General features: G+C 38.6%; 1 protein-coding gene across 1 annotated transcript in view; it reads left to right on the forward strand.

The window, feature by feature from the left end:
- Window positions 1-19,548, forward strand: part of TEX11 (testis expressed 11) — a 254,871-nt gene that overhangs the window by 20,062 nt on the left and 215,261 nt on the right. The window contains exons 3-7 of the mRNA XM_058658776.1: window positions 3,298-3,382; window positions 5,996-6,075; window positions 10,727-10,807; window positions 10,935-11,054; window positions 15,004-15,084. Of these exons, the coding sequence (XP_058514759.1) occupies window positions 3,298-3,382; window positions 5,996-6,075; window positions 10,727-10,807; window positions 10,935-11,054; window positions 15,004-15,084 (447 nt within the window). The remainder of the gene's footprint in view (window positions 1-3,297; window positions 3,383-5,995; window positions 6,076-10,726; window positions 10,808-10,934; window positions 11,055-15,003; window positions 15,085-19,548) is intronic.

The raw sequence follows: 19,548 nt of genomic DNA on the forward strand, positions 1-19,548 counted from the left end.
TAATAATAATATTGCATCCAAGTGTTGTGAATAGTAAACAAAATAATTTACATAAGGTCCCGGACATATACTAGTCATCAAATGATAGTTCTTTCCTTCCCTTGCAGCCAAATAGGAAGCCACTTAGTAATGGAAATTCATTTGAATATAAGGCTTCAAAGATGTTTTTTGGTGGTAATTTTTCTAATATTTAAATGAAACTCTGTTACTTATGAAGATACTTCAAAAACTTTGTGGAAAAATAGAATGAAAGGAGTGTTTTGATGCAAAAATTTTTGAAATTTCTGAATTTTTTCATCATATGCACATCTTATGAGCAGTTTGAACACCTAATATATTCATGGATTTCAAACATTTTTAGCACCCAAATAAATTTATCTTTGAATTTCACTTTATAAATTTTTTGGAGTCCCCTCATACTTAATGTGGAAATTTCCTTGAGATTTTGAAGCACTTTTGGTAACATTTGCCTTAGGGACCAATACTTTGATTTTGGTGGTGGTTCTTATGGAAGGATAAGAATAAGGTATATTGTAAGTCTCTTTGATAATCTTACTACTTAAGATATCAGAGGGGGCTTCAAAAAGTTCACAAAAAGTAAATTGAAAGATAATACATAGTTTCTTAATGAAGATTTATTTGAAAGGTAGGATGACAGAGAGAAAGAAAGGAGAGAGAGATCATCCAGCTGGTGGTTCACTCCCCAAAGGGCTACAACAAGCCAGGGCTGGGCCAGGTTGAAGCCAGGAGCTATAAACTGCATGCTGGTCTCCTATGTGGGTGTCAGGAGCCCAAGTCGTTGAGCTACCTTCTGCTGCCTTTCCAAGCACATTAATAAGAAGCTGATCTGAAGTAGAGCAGCCAGAACTCTTAACATGTGCTCTGATATGGGATGATGACTTCGCATGTTGGGGCTGAACCTGCCTGGCCATAATGTCAGCCCCAGTATATTGCCTTCCTTCCTTCCTTCCTCTTCTTCTTCTTCTTCTTTTTTTAAAGATTTATTTATTTTTATTGGAAAATCAGATATCCAGAGAGGAGGAGAGACAGAAAGAGCCTCTATTTCTGCTGGTTCACTCCTGAAGTGACCGCAACAACTTGAGCTTAGCCGATCTGAAGCCAGGAGCCAGGAGCTTCTTCCGGGTATCCCGGGGGGTGCATGGTCCCAAAGGCTTTAGGCTATCCTCTGCTGCTTTCTCAGGTCACAAGCAGGAAGCTGGATAGGAAGTGGAGCAGCTGGGACAGAAACAGTGCTCGAATGGGATGCCGGCACATGCAAGGCAAGGATTTAGCCACTAGGCTACTGCACTGGGCCCAGTATATTATCCTTTTAAAGATCCTTAATAATTCACTTGCTGTACTCTTCATCCATTTCAAATGTAAAACTCAGTGTTTTTGGTATGTCACAGAGTTGTGCGCCAACCACCACAATTTTGGAAAACTTTAATGACTCCCCTGAAATCTTGTACACATTCACAGATTCCTTCATTTTTTTCCCCATTCTCATCCCAAGCCTTAAGCAACCAGTCTCTACAGATCTTGTTCTGGGAATTCTACATAAACGAAATGATACTGTGTGTGGTCTTCTATGATTGATTATCATAATACTGCTTTCAAGATTCATGTGTGTTATTACATGTAACAATGCTTTGTGTGTTTGTAATCACTAAATAATATTATATTATATGAATAACTCCATATTTTATTTATCCATTTATCCACCAATGAAACTTGACTGATTTGTTCTTTGGCCATCATGAATAAAACTGCTAAGAATATTTGTGTGCAGGTTTTTATGATTTTATTTTCCTTTGGTATATGCCTAAGTAAAGCCACTGGGGTCATATGGTTTATTTTCATTTATTTTAGAGGCAGGAAAATGGGAGAGGAAAGGAGGGAATGAGAGAACAAGTTAGGGGGAGAAGGCTCTTCTCTCTTCTGGTTCACTACCCAGATGCCCTCAACAGCTAGGACTGATCTAAGCCAAAACCAGGAGTCAGGAACTCCTCCTTTTACGTGGGTGGCAGGGGTCCAGTTGCTAAGACCATATTCCGCTACTTTCTCAGGCACATTAGTGAGGAGCTGGATGGGATGTGAAGCGGCCAGGACTGGCACTGGTGTTCTGATATAGCATGCTGGCATTATAAGTAGCGCTCTAACTTGCTGTGTCACAAGCCGCCCCCCCCACTCCCTAATATATGTTATTTTTGTTCAAAATTGCTTTGGCCATTTGGGGTCTGATGTGGATCCATACAGATTTTAGTAGTTTTTTTTTTATATCTGTGAAAAATATCATTGGCATTTTGATAGAGATTGCATTGAATCTGGGTTGTTTTGATAGTAGTTTTGGAAATGCTTGAATTTTATTTTCTTCCTAAAAAGAAATATTTTCATACTATTCACTTCTTTTTGCTACATATATTTTCTGTGTCTATCATAACACATTTATATATACTTAACACAAAACTTGCAACATGCTAGATGCTTTTACTACACATTTGTTGAATAAGTATACACTTTAAAACTTTGAAATATTTAAAACCACGATTCAACTTACCTTTTCTACACAATATGAAAAATATAAAAAATCAAATTGTAGAGTAATATAACTATACATAAAACGCTTAAAAATAACCTTGTATTCAAAATACTCTAATATTACTTATATTTTCCTTATTGGCTTCCATATCTAAAATTTATATATCTATGTATTATATGTGTAATGTTTTTGATATCATAAAGGGAAATCTCCCATATTTCCCTCAAAATTTACTACAGAAATATTCAGATAGTAAAGTTGAAAGAATTTTGTGGTGGTCATATATAAATGAAGTACTTAGTTGCTACAGTTCTATACATTTTACTGTAATATTACATATACATCTCTTCGCAACAAAAACGTCTTTTGCATATACATTTCAAAGTGAGACACCAGCATTAGTACAATGTCCCTGTAAATGATCCAGCATGTAGTGTATTAACTAAAATTCAGTATTTTATCATAGCTCTTTTGAAGTTAAATTTACATATATAATCATTTGTAACACAATTTCTCATTTTCTTCACTAGATACACATTTTCTCATATTTAAAACATAATTTCCATGACCATGATTTAAATGATCTAACAATATTCTAATAGTGAGGAGATTTTGGGGGGAGTGGTAGAATGAGATTAGATCATGGAGGACGTAAAAATGAACCACAATTTTTACATAAGCATAAAACTCAAGAATGAAAGCATCGTTTCAGGTAGACAACATTTTAACTGGCTAAGGAAATGTTTTTCTTTGTCCAGATTGAAAAAATGTCAGTAAATCTGTGGAACTGGACAGTTGCAAAGCGAGCAGATATCACTGTAAGTGATGAACAGAAGGCTAAAGGTACGTATAGATTCATTCACTGTACATTTGGTAATATTTGTACACAGTTTAAATATTGTTTTGGCTAGTTCTTATGTGGATATTAAAAAAATACTTTATTTGAAAGGCAGAGAGAAAGAGAGTGAGCTTAAGATCCAGGAGACCAAAACTTAATCCAGCTTTCCATCATGGGTGCGAGGGACTCAAGTATTTGATGCATCACCTTCAGCCTCCCTGGGTGTGTGCTAGTAGGAAGTTGGATTGGAAGCACAGTAATCAAAAACTTGAATCAGGGGATCCAGCCTGGAATTTGGAAGCATCAAGAAACAATTTAATTATTGTGCCAAATGCCTGCCCCCACAGATTAGTTTTTCCACATAAATATATATATATATATATAAAACTTTTTCATATATATAAAACTTTTATACATATGACTTTTACACACACAAATATATATATGTATATATATATATATATATATATATAAAATCTCACAATTGCTTGAAACAGAGTTACAGAAAGAGATGGAGAGAGAGAGTGAGAGAGAGAGAGAGAGAGAGAGAGAGATTTTATTCACTAGTTCACTCTACAAATGACCGTGACGGCTGGTGCTGAGCTAATCTGAAGCTGGAAGCCAGGAGGCTCTTCTGGGTCTCCTACGTGGGTGCTGGGGTCCAAGGTCTTGGTCCATCTTCTGCTGCTTTCCCAGACTATAAGCAGAGAGCTGGATGGAAAGTGGAGTAAATGGGACTCGAACTCATGCTAATGGGGTGAAGGCATTTCAGTCATTTCACCCACAATGCCACAATGCTGTTCCCTCCCCCCCGAGGTAGTTTTGTTAAGAGGTAAGTAGATTATAAATGACGAATAGTGAATTTTGACCAATTTTCTTGTAATTTCCTTTTTGAAAAAAGTTATTTATCTATTCATTTATTTGAAAAGCAAAGTTAGAGAGAGGAGACAGAAGGAGAGATCATCTATCCTCTGTTTCACTCCCTAAATGGCTTCAATGGTTGGGGCGGGATCAGGCCAAAGCCAGGAGCCCAGAGATTTTTCCAGTTCTGCCACATGAGTGCAGGGGCCCAAGCATCTGAGACATCTTGCACTTCCTTTCCAGACTCATTAGCAGGGAACTGAATTGGAAGTGGAGCAGTGGGACTCAAACTGGCATTTGTATGGGATACTGCGCCACAGGTACTGGCTTAACTTACTGCACCACACTACCTGCAATTTCAACTGAGCAAATCTCATTTTCAATGGAATATTAATTAGAAATGGTATTAGGCTATTTCAGCTGTATGTGGAATCATTTTGAAAAATTTGGATATATTTTACAATGGAATAAACTATGGAAATAAAGATATTCAAGCCTATTTTCAGAGAATTGATTTTGCAGTGAAGGTATCTGCATTTTTATATTATATTATACTTCAAGAAGTCCAAAATCATCTACAACATAGAGTGTATTTTTGGACCTGCACTTTGGCCTCAGCTGGCTGATTCTCCATCTCCAAGCACTAGGATCCCATATGGGGGCCGGTTCATACTCTGGCTGCTCCATTTCTCATCCAGCTCCCTCCTAAACGTGCCTGGGAAAGCAGTAGTGAATGGCCTAATGCCTTGGGACCCTGTACCCACATGGGAGACTCGGGAGAAGCTCCTCGCTCCTGGGTTCAGATCAGCTTAGCTCTGGCCCTTGTGACCATTTGGGGAGTGAACCACTGAATAAAAGGTCTTTTTCTCTATCTCTCCTCTGTAAATCTTCCTTTCCGATAAAAATATTATTTGGTATGATGTTTTGTATAACGTGTTATGTTATGTATGTTATATGTTGTGTATGAACTAAAATTTAAATGTCAATGAGGTGGTGGTTAAGAACTGGCATTTATTTTTAACATATTGTCTATTCATTACTATGTCAATTAATTCCATAATGATGTAAATTTTTACTGATGGTATGCTGGAGCTTTTAATTGATCGGGATGATACTCTGCTGGCTCTGTCTTCAAACCAGAGAGGGTCTACCTAAGAAGCCATTGAACTTGACTGGACAAGAAGATGCTGGACTCTATGTTTGGTATATGCTTGCAATGGGGGAATCTCAACTGAACTTGAACTGTGGTTATGCAACAAGGTGGAGGAATCCACCATGGTGGGAGGGTTTGGGGAGGGGTGGGGAGAATCCCAGTACCTATGAAACTGTGTCACATAATACAATGTAATTAATGAATAATAAAAAAAAAGAAAGCAAGCACCACATTTTAGGAGAAAAGCCTAGAACTGTCTTGATGTCTTCAGGTTTAGTTTTAGATCTCAATTATTAGAATTCTGCTAGCATGGTACATATGATAATCATGGAATCAGGTATCTTCACTTAGATTTTGGGACTTAACAACTTCAGAAATTAGAATTTGAGAATTAAATATTTATCTAACATTAAGCAAATTATTCACATAAATTTCAGGTCATTTACTTTTGAAAAGTGATTTTTTTTAAAGTACCTCTAAAATTTGTGATTTTAGTCAACTAACAAAACCGGCATGACTTCAATCATCTTTTTTTTCTCTACTGGAATGTATAAAAGGAGAATGAATATTTTGTGTTTATGCATGTCTAATTACTGTTTTTCAGCACGTCATGTAGCTTGCAAGTTGTTATCTATGTGTGAAAATTTGATGGCTACAGAAGACACTCTTCGAAGACAGATTTACGTAAGTTCTCATTAATTGAGGATGAAGTGTAGATGCATTGAAATGGTTATTATTCCTGTGAAAATGGCTGAAGTAAGTGCAACACTAGAAGGAGGTTTAATCTGCAATGATGAATACTTACCTGGCAGGGGAGATACCATGATCAGGTTTAATCTGCAATGATGTCTGTGTTCTTTTTGTGGTTGGGATAACTGCTATAGTTAAAGGTTTCAGCGGGATTATACTTGTCATGACCAGTTTGCAGTGAATTAAATAGGGGATTTACAATTCTGGATTTGTGAACTGTGGTTTGCTTTTACTTATTTTTATTTTTTAAATTTATTTTTAATTTTAGATGATGTTAACGTGGTTGATCGGAGTGGGATGGATCTGGGAAAGTAGTCGAGGATGGCCCAAAGCCTTGGGACCCTGCACTCATGTGCGAGACCCAAAGGAGGCTCTTGGTTCCTGGCTTCGGATCAGCTCAGCTTTGGCTGTTGTGGCCATTTGGGGAGTGAACCAGAGGAAGGTCTTTCTCTCCATCTCTCCTCTCTGTAACAATTTGTCTTTCCAATAAAAATAAATAAATCTAAAAAGAAGAAGCCCAAAATGAGTTCATTCTTATATATATAATTGACATTTAATGCTGTAGAAGTTTTATTTTTAGTGTCTTAGATTTTCTGTATGGGTCTCTTTTCTTCCCCGTAGGCCATCTTGGTGCCCAGCAGCATTAACATAATGCATCATTTGCTCTATCCTAAAAATGTGTATTTATAATAATTTCAGAATATAGCACTACCCGTATTATTCCTAATTATATACTCTCCAAAAAAAAGCAGTTTAAGAATTTTTTGTACTGCTTATATTCTTAGGATATATTCTATCAGGGATGTACAGTCAAATTATCATTTTAATATTATTAAAATATAAGTTACTTTAAAGAGTCTCTTTCTCTGCGGTTTAGCTATATCTTGTTGCATAGTTGTTGTAATTTTCTTTTGATTTGCAATGATAATTTTAAACGTTTTGATTAAATTTTGTTGTGTAATGGGTGAAGCATTTGTATGATTTCAAGAACAAATCTAGAGTATTCAGATATATTTAGCTTATCTGTTATGTCTGCTCTGATCCTTCCTTTTTGTAGATAACCATTTTATTTTATGATTTATTTTTTTGATTTTTAAATAGAAGTAAACAGGAGGATATACTCATTTTTCTACCCCACTTTTTAAATATTTATTTATGGGCCCAGCACAATAGACTAGTAGCTAACATCCTTGCCTTGCATGTACCTGCCTGGGTGCCGATATCCTGGCTGCTCTATTTCCTTTTCAGCTCCCTGCTTGTGGCCTGGGAAAGCAGTCGAGGACGGCCCAAAGGCTTGGGACCCCGCACCCGCGTGGGAGATCCAGAGGAGGTTCTTGACTCCCGGCTTTGCCTTGACTCAGCTCCAGCCGTTGCGGAGACTTGGGGAGTGAATCAGTGGATGGAATGTCTTTCTCTGTGTATTTCCTTCTCTCTGTATATGCATTTGCATTTCCAATACAAATAAATAAACCTTTTTTTATATATTTATTTGACAGACAGACAGACAGACACACACACACACACACACACACACACACACACCAGAGAGATAGATAGATCCTGGAGAGATAGAGAGAGAATCTCTTATCTGCTGGTTCACTTCTCAAATGCTGCAATAGCTGGGGCTGGGCCAGGCTGAAGCTCAGAGCTTAGCTCTCCCCTTTGTGTCTCTAATGTGCCCATCCCTAGTTTCTTAGACCAGTGGTAACATTTCAGTATATTCTCTTCTGTACTGGATTTTTGCTCCATTTAACCACTTAGCATTATGTCTTAGTTATCATTCTATAACATTATATATGTGATATTCCTGATTTTTATTAACATAATTTTTGAAATAAGATTTTTTATTTGAAAAAGTGATAGGAGAGAAGGAGGGACAGACAGAGGCAGAGAGAGACAGAGAGACGTCTTCTATCCTCTGGTCCATTCCCCAGACTTCTGCAACATGGACTGAAAGCAAGGCAGCCAGAATTTGAAATGGTACTCCAGTATGAGATGCAGTTGTCACAAGTGGTAGCTTAACTTGCTGCACCATAATGCCTGCTCCTAGTTGCAGTTTTCTTTAGTTAAAATGCTTAACACATTTAATTTTATGATTTAACAATTTGTAACATTTTGCCACATTCCCTTCATATGTGTAAATTGCATAGATATGCATATATGGCATTTTTCTTGCAAGCAGGGATGATGATATCACAAAATGTGAGATTACTGACAATGATCACCATTGTCCCTTTTTTAGAGAGTAAGGGAAAAGACAACTTTCAAGGGGAGGCTAACTGCCTTTTGTTTCCACTGTTCACATTTAGGGTTGTTACCAACCATATTTTACATGGTTGTGCATGCTTGAGTGTGATTTTCTACTTCATCTTATTTGTTTCAGTGGTTCTTTGTAATTTCAGGTCCATCGAAAAATGCCCCTTACTTTCCAGGACTCTTATTTAAATTTTTTAAAGGTTTATCTATTCAAAAGGCAGAGTGATCGAGCGGGGAAGGAGGAGAGAGCACGAGAGAGACTGATTTTCCATTTGCTGATTTATTCCTCAAATACTCACATCAGCCACTGTTGGGCCAGACCAAATCCAGGAGCCTTACCTTCTCTGTCTTCCTTTATCTTCCTCCCAACTCCTTCCTGTGTGTGGCAGGGATCCAAGGAGTTGGGTTATCGTCTTTTTGCTTCACAGGCACATTAACAAGAGTACATATCATAAGCAGAAGTGACAGTTCCAGCCACTTCAATATGGGATGTATGTATTTCCACGTGGCAGCTTAACCAGCTGCATCAAACCTGCCACCCAGTACTCTTAAAAAAAAAAAAAAGATTTGCTTATTTTTATTGGAAAGGCAGATATACAGAGAGGAGGAGAGACAGAGAGGAAGACCTTCCATCCACTGGTTCACACCCCAAGTGACTGCAATGGCCAGAGCTGAGCCGATCCGAAGCCAGGAGCCAGGAGCTTCTTCTGGGTCTCCCATGCGGGTGCAGGGTCCCAAGGCTTTGGGTCATCCTTGACTGCTTTCCCAGGCCACAGGCAGAGATCTGGATGGGAGGTAGGACTGCCGGAATTAGAATCGGCGCCCATATGGGATCCTGGTGCATGCAAGGCAAGGACTTTAGCCACTAGGCTACTGCACTTGGCCCTCGATACTCTCATTGAATAACAAAAACCATGTATGAATTTTCTCTTATGTTTCAATATACTATCATTTTTAGGGTGTGATGGTAAAAGGTGTGACTGTAGTGTAGTCTTGCACCTTGATTTAATCCTTGTTTGTTTCTACAGCATTTATATATATTACATATCAGTTACTAATTTGGATATCTGTCAGATATAATAATGTGAGCTTATTCAGGGGTACCTTGGCTGTGACATACGTTTAGTAAACATCAGTTAGGTTGATAAAAACCGTTATAAGAGATGATGATATTAAAACTGGAACCAACATTGGGCATTGTGGTAATGGGTTAAGCTGGAGGTTGGGATGCCTGTAACATGTGTCAGAGAGCTAATGGAGTCCTGGATACTCTGATTCTGATACAGCATCCTTGGAGGCAGCTGAAGAGGTTGGGCGCTTACCATCCATGTTGGAGATCTGGGTATTCTTGGTTCCTGGCTCTGGCCAGGCCTGTCTCTGGTTATTATGGGCATTTGAAGAATGAACCAGTGGATGGAAGTTATTTCTCTTTTTCTTCTCCCTTTTAAGTAGATGAAAATAAATAAACATTAAAAAAAAGTACCCAGGTGTGTTGATTCATAGATTAATGTTATATAACTTCAATTTTTTAAAAAAATTTATTTTATTTTTATTACAAAGTCAGACGTACTGAGAGGAGGAGAGACAGAGAGGAAGTGGAGCTGCCGGGATTAGAACCAGCAGCCACATGGGATCAAGGCGAGGACCTTAGCCACTAGGCCACGCTACCGAGCCCAACTTCAATTTTTTTAAACATTGAATTTTCAGAATTTTCTCTCCCTGCCTAAATTATTCCAGATATATTTTTTTAAAAAAATATTTACTTGAAAGTCAGAGAGAGAGAGACATAAAGAAAGAGAGATTGAGAGAAAGAGAGAGATTGAGAGAGAGAGAGAGAGAGAGATCTATCATCCATTGATTAACTTGCCAAAAGGCCACACAACCATGACTAGGGCAAGGCCAAAGCCATGAGCCTGTAACTCCATTCAGGTCTCCCACATAGTTGGCGGGAACCCAAGTACTTTAGCAATTAACTACTGCTTTCCAGGTGCATTAGCAGGAAGCTGGATTAGAAGCATGGAGTAGCCAGGGCCTGAACTGACTCTGATATGGAGTGCAGGTATCCCAAATGGTGACTTTTAAAGTATTCTCACAGATGTATTTTAGGCCTATTCTTTTTTGTTATTATTGCTTTTCTTAAGATTTTTTTTCTTAAATTATGGAATTCAGAATAGAACAAAAACCTTTCCTAAATGCTGACTGTTACTTTTTGTTTTCTGTGGGTTATGTGACTGAATATTAATAGAAGACTATTTTCTCCAGAATGTCCTAACCAGTTTGGGTAGGGTGTGAATTTTTAAAAATACATGTTCTAACTTTTCTCTTGTAGATGGAAATTAAAGCAGGAAAAGCCTGGATAGATACTGGAAATGCTGTGATGTCTGACGAATTTTTTGAAGCTGCCATTGTAGTAAGTTATCTTTGATTTATTTAGCTGTGACAATAATTAGTAATAACTTTGGTTATTCTCTTTCTTTTTAAATTTTTTGTAAAAAAATATTCTCATCTCCACATTGTATTGCATTTTTATTTCCCAGGATCTGGAGCAGTTATATGCCAAATTAGTTAACAGGAGCTACACTGAAGTCCATACCATCATTCAAAAGTTTGCTGTAGAGAAGGACCTCTTCAGAGTCTATTCCTACCAAGCAGAATCAGTAGGTATCATAGGCATTTGGGCCTTGCAGTGGGACGTTTTGTATATGTAAACACAATTTATGAGAGGTAACCTATTAGAAGAAAATCAAATGTCACTTGTCTTTAATAGGATGCTGTATTTGACCTTTCAGTCTTGATCTGTTGTTGAAGGTGATTACTAATGGTGATTGGATCTGTGTGGAAGTAAACAGACTAACATGTAGCTAAACATAATTTTCAACCACTTCATGTAACATCTGCACTAATTTATGACAGCAGCCTCTTTTTGCAACACCTGTGTCTTTGACTGCCTCTCATGTTCAGCGTGCCTAAAACATTTGCTTGCAAAGCGTCTTCTCATTTGCTGTTGTTTTGGGCTTGTTTGATGATATTTTTGAGTGAAGATTTATTTATTTTGAAAGTTACAGAGAGAGGGAGAGACAGAGATCTTCCATTTGTTCACTCTCAAAATGGCTGCAGTGGCTTGGCTTGGGTCAAGCTGAAACCAGGAGCCTGGAACTCTCTTCAGGTCTCCCACATAGGTAGCAGGGGCACAAGTACTGGGCCATCTTCTGCTGCTTTCACAGGTTCATTCTCAGGAAGCTGGATTGGAAAGGGAGCATCCAGGACTCAGTGATGGACGAGTTTGCAGACAGTTTAACCCACTCTACCACAATGCCAGCCCCAATTTTTGTTTTGAGGTTTTCGTTGTTTACATCCTACCTCATTGCACAAAGAAATTGAAGCTTCCTATGTTTCAGTATAATAAAGCTTTTAAAATTTAAATAAGGAGTAAAAATCCTGAAAAGGGGGAAATAAACAATGGCTAATATATTATTGTGACTAAGTGTTAAATTGAGCTTAAAAATCTTGTTTTCTGACTTCTCTTGAAAAAAATGAAAGATTTAAAAATATGAAACAACAATCACTTGGAGCTGAGCAGCAGCTGGCACCTTTAGACATAGACCATCGTTTCTTCAGTTTGTCATCCCCACCATTCCTTTTATTCTACTGTATTCTGGTGTTACTTTCTGTGTGCTGCTATTTCTCTTGTAGCAGATATAGAAGGAAAACATAATATTTATGATACCCCACACACATCTTTATCTAAAGTAGAAGAATGAAAGCTGGACTGAGAAGACATTTTGAAATTTGTGATGATAGTAAAGATTTATATGGGCTTTTTTGTTCAAGATTTATGTATTTTGTTTGAAAGTCAGAGCTAGAGAAAGAAAGGGAGAGAAAGAGAGATCTTCCATCCACTGGTATATTCTAGCCACAACAGTTAGAATTGGGCCAGGTTGAAACCAGGAGCCAGGAGTTTTGTCTGGGGCTCCTATAATAGCAACAGGTGCCCAAGCACTTGGGCCTTGTTTTTCCAAGGCCACTAACAGAGAGCTGGATCGGAAGTGGAGCAGCCAGAACATGAACCAGCACCCATATGGGACACTAGCATTGCAGCCAGTGGCTTTGCCCACTGTGTCACAGTATTGGCCCCTTGGTCATGTTCACACAGTGTTCAGAGTTGTTTTCTCTGTTTGCATTGTGGGTTTCTTCCTGTGTCAAAGAGTCAGGTGTGCATTTTCAGTTGACATAAAATAAGCTGTGATAAATTTGCTTTCTGTAATTATGTGACCCTGGGGATGAAAGAGGCCTTAAAAATCGTTTAGCATATCCTTCTTCTTTTTTTTTACTTTTTGTTGTTTTTATTCAGCTATGATTCATGTGCTATAGAATTCATCCATTTACCATATTTAATACAGGGCTTTTAGTGTATCCACAAAATTCTGCAGTGCCCATCATAAGTAACTCCGAATGTTTTTGTCTTCTCAAAAAGAAACCTACCTGTTAACAGTTGCTCCCCATTCCTCCTGATTCTACCCCTAAAAATGCTAACCTATTTTTTGTCTCTGCATTTTCCTTTTCTGGACATTTCATATAAGTGAACAGTACAATGAATAGTCTTTTGCAGCCAACTTTTTTCACTTAACATAAATGTTTTCAAGGTTTGTGCATTCTACAGCATGTTCCACTGGATGGATATGTCATGTCATGTTTATCTGTTCATCCACTGAGGGACCTTTATATTGTTTCCAACATTTGATTATTGTGAATAATTGTGTGAACATTCATGTATAGATTTGTGTACAATCTTTAAATGTTTATTTGAGAGGGAGAGAGAGAGAATATCATCCTCTGTTTGAAGGTTCACTCCCCAAATATCCCTAACAGCCAAAGCTGGGCCAAACCAAAGCCAAGATTCTGGAACTTAATGTTGGTTTCATTGCCTACTAGAGCTTGTATTAGTGGGATGCTGGGATCAGAAGAAGATCCAGGCACTCTGGACTCAAGCATTCTGATACGGAATGAAGGCAATATGACATCAGACATTGAAAGCAGAGTCCTCACTGCTGTGCTAAACACCTGCCTCGGGTTCTGTTCAAGTCTGTTCATCCATAGGATGGTAGATTTAATGGGAATCTTAGGGATGCTGTAATGCAGTTTCTCATGAAGAAGAGTGAAGCTGTAAGAGCTTAAGGCTCCTAGTAAGTCCTACAAAAGTGATTCCTCTGGTTTCAATATAAAATTGCATTAAATTGCAAACAGTTATTCAAAAGCAGATATTCAAAGCAGTCAAGATTCTGAGATTATTGTGGATTTGTAGGGCAAAAAACCCCTGCTGTTTAGGGCCTAACACAATGGCTCAGTGACTGAATTCATGCCTTGCAAGCACTGGGATCCCATGTGGGGACTGGTTCATTTTCTGGCTGCTCCACTTCCCATCCGGCTCCCTGCTTGTGGCCTTGGAAAGCACTCTGTAAATTTGCCTTTCCAATAAAAATAAATGGTTTAAAAAAACTCGCTATTTAATTCCTATACAGTTAAATGTTTTTTAAAAACCCGCTGTTTAATTCCTATACAGTGGAGATAAATGTAAGAGCTATTCAAATCCAAGAAGCATGGACTTTCACACACACACACACACACACACACACACACACACAAATGGATTACATTTATTAAGCTCTATGTTACTGAGTACTGTTGTGACTTAATTCTGTATTTTGAACTGGAACTCAATGCAGGTCTTTCAGTTGGGTGTCAAAAATTAAATCACATGGGCCCTGGCACGATAGCCTAGCAGCTAAATCCTCACCTTATATCTGCTGGGATCCCATGTGGGTGCCAATTAGCATCCTGGCCACTCTGCTTCCCATCCAGCTCCTTGCCTGTGACCTGGGAAAACAGTAGAGGATATCCCAAAATCTTGGGACCCTGTAACTGCCCAGAAGACCCAGAAGAAGTTACTGGATCCTGACTCTGCCAGCCACATGGGGAGTGAACCAGCAGATGGAAGATATTTCTGTCTGTATATCTGTCTTTCCAGTGAACAAACAGAATAACTCTTAAAAAATCCAGACAATTGGACCATCTTTCACAGTTTTCCCAGCCAACATTAACAGGAAGCTGGATCAGAGGTGGAGCAGCTGGGATTTGAACCTGCTCTCTGATATAGGATGCTGGTGTTGAAGAGGCTTAACCCACAGTGCTATAATGCCAGCTCCTAAAAATAAGGCAAAAGAAATATTTATTTGAAAGGCAAAGAGAGAAAGAGATCTTTTATTTGCTGGTTTACTACCTAAATGTCCACAACACCTGGGGCTGGGCAGACTGAAATCAGGAACCAGGAACTCCATAAAGACCTCCCACATGCGTGGCAGGGACCCAAGTTCTTGGGCCATTATGTGCTGCCTTCCTAGGTGCATTAACTTCATGCTGGATTGGAAGCAGAGTAGATGAGGCTTTGAACTGGCATTTTGGTATGAGATGCCAGTGTCCCAAATGGTTAGCTTAACCTGCTGTGCTACAATTGAGAAATGTTAATATTAATTTTAAAAAGATGCTAAAATGGACTTACATATGCCTTGTCATTTCATTTTTAACTAATAATTGACATTCTTTCCTCAGGCAGTTGCTCAAGGAAATTTTCAGAGAGCATCGACATGTGCATTACGTTGTAAAGATATGCTGTATAGGTTCCCCAAATTGGTGAGTTCAGTCTCTACCTTTATTCTCCAGAAATTTCAAAACATGCTACATCATGTTCCTGGGAGGATTACCACTTCATGAAACCTTTTGGAGTCTCTTTGAGATCAGTCCACTTTACTAAGCTGCTGTTTAAAATATCTTCCTTCCTTTGTTCTGTATAGAAAGGGCACTTGAAATGACAATATGGGTAATTTCTTGAAATTTCTTTTATTGTCAACCCATTTTGATGATATTTCCTCTGTATTTCATGTTACATGATGAAAGGAAAAATGGGTTTATTACTGACAGGGTTAACAGCAGTTATGTTACTTCTGTGGTACGTTTCTGTGTTAGGATTGACACTACGAGAGACTTTATAGGATAAAATCTGCTTCCTGGACTGGCTCTCATCAAAATTTCTAATTGTATATGTATTGTTAACATTTTATATTTTCCCCCATTTTCTCTCCCCCCCCCAATTGCTGCCAAAGATTGCTTCGGCGATTAGTGTTCTTTCGTGATTTCAAATAAGTTTTAGGGTTTTTTTTTCTGTTTGTAAAGAATGTTATTTGAATTCTGGTAGAATTTCATTGAATATATGGATAGCTTTATGTAGTATTGACTTTTTAATAATAACTCTTGTGATCCAAGAGTACAGACTATTTTTCCATTTATCTCTGCATTCTTTATTTTCTGTCATTGATATCTGTGGCATAGCATGTTAAGTTGTCACCTGCAAAAACTGGCGTACCATATGGGCAAAAGTTTGAGTTCAGTCCTACTTCCAATCCAGTTCTCTGTTGATGTACCTGGGAAGGCAGTGGAAATAGCCTGAGTGCTTGGATTTCTGCCACTCACATGGAATAACAGGATGGAGTTCCAGGATCCTGACTTGGGTTCTGGCCCAGCCATGGCTATTGCAGCCATTTGGAAGTAAACCAGTAGATGGGAGATCTCTCTCTCTCTCCCCCCTCCTCTCTTCCCCATTCCTCCTTCAGTCTCTGTCACTTGACTTTTCAAATAAATATATCTTTACAGTTATATAGCTATAATTCTTGGTATAGAAGTCTTTGACAACTTGGATTCATTTTATCCTTAAGCACAACTGTTTTGTTCTTTTCATTCATATTATAGATAAATTTGTTTCCTTACTTCTTTTTTGCATAGTTTTTTTTTGTTTGTTAAAAAATATTTATTTACTTGAAAGTCAGAGTTACAGGAAAAGAGAGAGGCTGAGAGAGAGAGAGAGAGAGAGAGAGAGAGAGAGAGAGAGAGAGAGATCTTCGACCCAATGGTTCATTTTCCAAATGCTCACAATAGCTGGGATGAGGCCAGGCCAAAGAACTTTATTTTGGTCTTCCATGTGAGTGACATGGATCCAAGCACTTGATAATCTTCCACTGCCTTTGCAGGAGCATAAGTAAGGAGCTTGATCAGAGGTGGACAGCTGGATTTAAACTGGCACCCTGACGTGGGCTTTCACTGTCCCAAATGGCAGCTTAACCTACTGGACCACAATGCCAGTCCTGATCATGTGGGTTTGTATCTTTTAAGGTTTTTAAATAAATTATTTTTTGATGTTTTATTTTTCAAATTAATGTAGTATTAACAAGAATAGATTCAATATAGTTCATAGATAGACTTTTTAAAAAGATTTATTTCTTTTTATTGGAAAAGGTAGATTTATAGAAAGAAGGAGAGGCGGAGAAAGATCTTCCATCTGCTGGTTCAGTCCCCAAGTGGCCTTGACTGCTGAAGCTGAGCCAAACCAAAGCCAGGGACGTTTTGGGGTCTCCCATGTGGGGGTAGGGTTCCAGGTACTTAAGCCATCTTCTGCTGCTTTCCCAGGCCATAAGCAGGGTGCTGGATCAGAAGTGGAACAGCTAGGACTTGAGCCAACACCATATATGGGGATGCTAGTATTGTAGGTGGAAGCCTGGCTTGCTATGCAACCGTGTTGCCCCTTATGGGTACAATTTTAAGAATATGCTGCTTCTTCCTCCCTTCCTTCCCGCCTTCCTTCCTTTCTCTCTTCCTGTCTCTTTCTTTTTATAGCTTTTTAGAAAAAAAAATAGTCATAAGCTTTCCTTTTTTTTCCTTAAAAAAAGATTTATTTATTTGAAAGGCAGAGATCCAGAGAAAGAGGGAGGGACAGACAGATCTATCCATTTGTCCACTTCTCAAGTGGCCACAATAGCCAGGACTGGGTCAGGCTGAAGCCCACTGTTCCTTTCCGAGGCATATTAGCAGAGAGCTGAATTGAAAGTGAAGCAGCTGGAATTACAACTGGTGCTCATATGGCTTTACATGCTACACCACAACACCAGCCCCAAGATAGCTTTTAAAAATATATATTTGTTTATTTTTATTGGAAAGGCAAATTTACAGGGAGAAGGGGAGTCAGAAAAGATTTTCCAACTGCTGGTTCACTCCCCAGATGGCTTCAATGGCCAGAGCTGAGCCAGTCCGAAGCTAGGAACCAGGAGATTCTTCTGGGTCTCCCACGTGGATACAGTGTTCCAAGGCTTTGGGCCATCCTGGACTGCTTTCCCAGGCCACAAGCAGGGAGCTGGATGGGAAGTGGAGCAGCCGGGAAATGAACTGACACCCATATGGGATCTTGGCCTTGCAAGGCGAAGATTTAGCCACATGACATTTTTTAATGAACATTACGGTCACGGGCTTAATATTTTTTTCTATTCATTTATTCATTTTCTTAATTACATTATATTACATGACACAATTTCATAGGTACTGGGATTCTCCCCCCTTCACCCCAAACCACTCCCCCATGGTGAGTTCCTTCACCTTGATGCATAACCACAGCTCAAGTTCTCACGGGCTTAATATTGCACTAAATAAAGTGATCAGCAAGTAGAGACCCTAGTTCTCAATGATATAGTCAAGTGGCTATAAACAACAGTCAAGTGGAAAGATAACCATTTCATCCATACATAGTATATTTTATCAAAAGACATTTCTCTTTCAGTTTTTTTTTTTTTTTTTTTTTTTTTGGAATGTGATGTATCACCTTGATACAGCAAACCACCTTGAATCCCACTGACTTGGCGAGTATTTTATTGAGGATTTTTTTTTTTTTTGCATCTGTGTGTTCATCCGGGAAATGACCTTTAGTTTTCTTTTCTTATAGTGTTCTTATGCTAGCTTCCTAAAAGGAATTTGGAAGTGCTATATGGTTATTTTTGAGAGGGGTTTGAGAAGGATTTATGTTAATTCTTTAAACATTTGGTAAATTCACCATTGAAGAATCCTAGCCATCTTTGTTTATTCAAACTTTCTATTTCTACTTGGTTCACATTGGTAGATTGTTATGTTAGGGACCATGGGGAAAGATCTTGTCCTGTCTATGGGTGTGTGAAGAGTGTTGGCGCTGGTTTTGAATTCATGCAGGAGTTCTTGGGAATTCATGAAGGTGTGTGTGCTGGGGGAAAATATGTTGGCAAGAGCTGCATGGGATGTGTATTGACATGTACTGTGGCTGGTACCACATCACAGGCTCTAGGGAAATACAGTGGTGTGACCTCAGGTGGCTTCAACACTGGGACCCACTGTGACTGCAGTGGATCTTGGTGGCGAATCCCTCTAGGGTTTTCCTATTTGCCTTTCCTCTCACTTTAGAACTTGCAGCTGAGGTGATACCACTAGGTATCTACCTGTCCTTACTTCGAGGACAGGATGATGAAGGTATACATTTTTTAACATATTTATACTATTTTAAATATATTTATCCCTAATTTGTATGCTCCAATGGATTGTGTCACTTTCTTAAATGGACTTTGGAGCCCTTCAAATTTTTCTTTTTTGGGGGAAGGGGGTCTGTGAATAGTTGTTTTTGTGGAGAGATAGGGTTTGGGCTCTCATAGTCAGCCATCTTGTTGGTGTCATTTAACTTCTGTGAGTTTCTTTTACATGTTGCTATCCCTATTGAGCGCCCCCTTTCTTTTTGACACAAAAACACTAATTTGCACTTTTCTTCTCAAGTCATGGAACTAGTTATTTTTCTCAGGAGCTTTTCTTCCTTGTAGTGGAAATTGAAGGCAAAATCCGAGCTTCAGATATTCTAATTGCTTTGGGTGGCCTGTTGGTAGAAACAGCATGCATGTGCATGCTTAAATATTCATACTCACATTTCCATTTCATCTATGTATATCACCAATTATCCATCTGTCTATGTCAAATATTGAAAACCATGACACCTTTTAAGAGATTTATTTATTTGTAAGTGTTACAGAGAGAGGGAGAGGAAGGGCGGGGGGAGAATGATTGTGTAGATGCCTATCAGGGAGAACACTCAGTCTTCAGAGTCTCTGTGCCTGTGAAAAATTACAGAACTCTAAAAAATATTCCCCAAATACCTGAAATTCAGGAGGCTTCTACTGAAGGACTATTGCCAATAAGGATAGAAAGCGACTAATGTAAGTGACTACTGCCATAGGAATAAAAGGTACAGAATAACTGAACAAT

Source organism: Ochotona princeps, chromosome X, assembly GCF_030435755.1.
Source record: "Ochotona princeps isolate mOchPri1 chromosome X, mOchPri1.hap1, whole genome shotgun sequence".
Lineage (NCBI taxonomy): Eukaryota > Metazoa > Chordata > Mammalia > Lagomorpha > Ochotonidae > Ochotona > Ochotona princeps.